Source organism: Drosophila suzukii, chromosome 2L, assembly GCF_043229965.1.
Source record: "Drosophila suzukii chromosome 2L, CBGP_Dsuzu_IsoJpt1.0, whole genome shotgun sequence".
Taxonomy (NCBI): Eukaryota; Metazoa; Arthropoda; class Insecta; order Diptera; family Drosophilidae; genus Drosophila; species Drosophila suzukii.
This window is the reverse complement of record NC_092080.1, coordinates 9,067,257-9,069,371: the sequence shown is the minus strand read 5'-3', so window position 1 is coordinate 9,069,371 and position 2,115 is coordinate 9,067,257. Positions and strand designations below refer to the sequence as shown.

Below are 2,115 nucleotides of genomic sequence, written 5' to 3'. Positions count from 1 at the left end.
TTGAGAACATTTTTCTTGAATTGAGAACATTGTTCTTGAATTGAGAACATTCGTTCTTAAAAGCCGTATAAGTACATTTTGGTATCAATATAAGAACGAAATGATGAGAAGAGAAAAGTTAAATTGAGTTTATTTAACAACTTTTTGATAAGTATACACTAAAGACTGAACTAATTGTTTATTTGTACATACAATGTACTTAAATACCGTCAATTCAACTTGATTCGAACAAAATAAATACATTATCAACTTCAAAATGTTCTATTTTTAAGAACATTTTCAACTCAGATGAGAACGTCAGAATTTTCTTTGAGAAATATATTTATAATATATATAATATAATATATTCATTTTAAATAGTATACTATTAAATTATAAATAGTTTTACAGATTATTGGTAAACTTAAAGTTCTGTATGATATGATCTAACCCCTTGCAAGGGTATAAAACGAAAATGAAGAAACAAAAATGAGTAAAGAGTGAAAAGTTTGCAACTTCATTTCGTGTTTTCGGGTGACAGGGACGAGTCTTTTGGAAGGGGTTCGGAACACAAAGAAAATAACGGATTCTTGCGCAAACAGAGGACTAAACGAATTTCGAAAATAGAATTACAACTTTTTCGCCCAGGACGAAGAAGGAAGGCACTGGGAACAGGATGTCTAGAGCAAATTTGTCCGTTCGCTTGTTTCCCGAAAAGAAATTGGCGCTTGTGTTCCTCAAATTAGTGCAACAAAATGAATGGCGGTGTTAGCAATAAAAATATCAGCAAAGGAAAAGTAAAAGCTTAATGCTGAGCTAAGATACTCTTACCCAAGCGGTTTTTATTCTTATAGCCAGGGAAACCCCTTCGAAGTAACCCACTGGGGTCATTAGACTGTGAATAATTGGTATACCTATAATTACACTCAAATTAAAACACAAAAATATAGTTACGATTCGATCAACATATATAATATAAATATACATTCGTACATTAAAACATTATAAAAGCAATCATATTAAATCCCAGATTGGTGTGTCCCATATTAAAATTAGATTAGCCTCTAGTATAATTTCCAAACTGAACTGCTAGTCATAATTACTCATTTAAAACCAAACAAATCTTTTCAACATTTCAAAAAGTGGTTTTTCGCATTCAAGATATTTTAATATGTATGTTTACAGTGGCACGGTTAATATCGTAGGCAAACCAATTAGAATGAAAAAGATAACCGCCATGGGGAAATGGAAGAACCTCTGTTAGTTTTGTATCTAGAAAATTGGTGTTGAGTTTGTCCAACATAACATCATGCTGCAAGCAAACAGGGTATTCGTACAGAAATTTGTAAAATCGGTGTTTTAATCAGACTTACATCATAGGGACAAGAATGATTCATGTTGGAGAAACTTCTGAATAAACTATAAATGTACCCAGCAACTGGGTTAGATTTCTGGTTTTTATAAAATTTGCAGGCATCGACTGTAACGTTGTAGAGAAACGGTTTATAGCCATTTAATCTCTGAAATATTGACACGTTAATCTGAAAGAAAGACAGTTTAATGAAAATAAATAGTATAAATTGATATACGTTTACAAACTTTTATTTTGGTAATGGGCTTTTTTAGCAACTTCACTTTGAGGGAAAGATACTTATATGTACGATTTACTGATTTTAGTAGGCAATAGTCAAAATCGGCGAAATCAGGGTCATGGGTAATGCACTCAACGTTGGTAAATTCCACTTTGGACATAATCTGGAACACCATTCAAATGTGATCTTAATCTTGTTCGATTATTTTAAAAATATTTCTTACTTGTTTTATTAAATACAAAAAAATTACAAATTGAACGAAACGAATACAAAAACCCATCTTCGACGATGCACCGCTTTATTCTCAATGAATAATAACAAATTTATGTACGGCAATAATAATATCGATCGATTAAAATAGCCCGTACTTTTCATTATCTCGTAATCATCTGAATGACTCTGGGGAAAAACCGGCCTAATGAGTTTGATGAACCATTTAACAGAATAATTATACAACAGAATTTGTATATGTTTGTGGATCATTGATTATATAAATAGTCTACTTTCAGGGTGTCTCATATGATTTGCCGTTGTCTAATTTATT

At 31.3% G+C, this 2,115-nt stretch overlaps 1 protein-coding gene across 1 annotated transcript; it reads right to left on the bottom strand.

The window, feature by feature from the left end:
• Positions 1-1,011: 1,011 nt before the first annotated feature.
• LOC108011960 (uncharacterized) lies at positions 1,012-1,755 on the bottom strand. The gene is made up of 3 exons (XM_036822692.3): positions 1,579-1,755; positions 1,353-1,520; positions 1,012-1,291 (listed from the first exon to the last, which is right to left on the bottom strand). The coding sequence occupies exons 1-3, from the start codon at positions 1,744-1,746 to the stop codon at positions 1,136-1,138; spliced, it is 492 nt and encodes a 163-aa protein (XP_036678587.2). The 5' UTR covers positions 1,747-1,755; the 3' UTR covers positions 1,012-1,135.
• Positions 1,756-2,115: the final 360 nt, after the last annotated feature.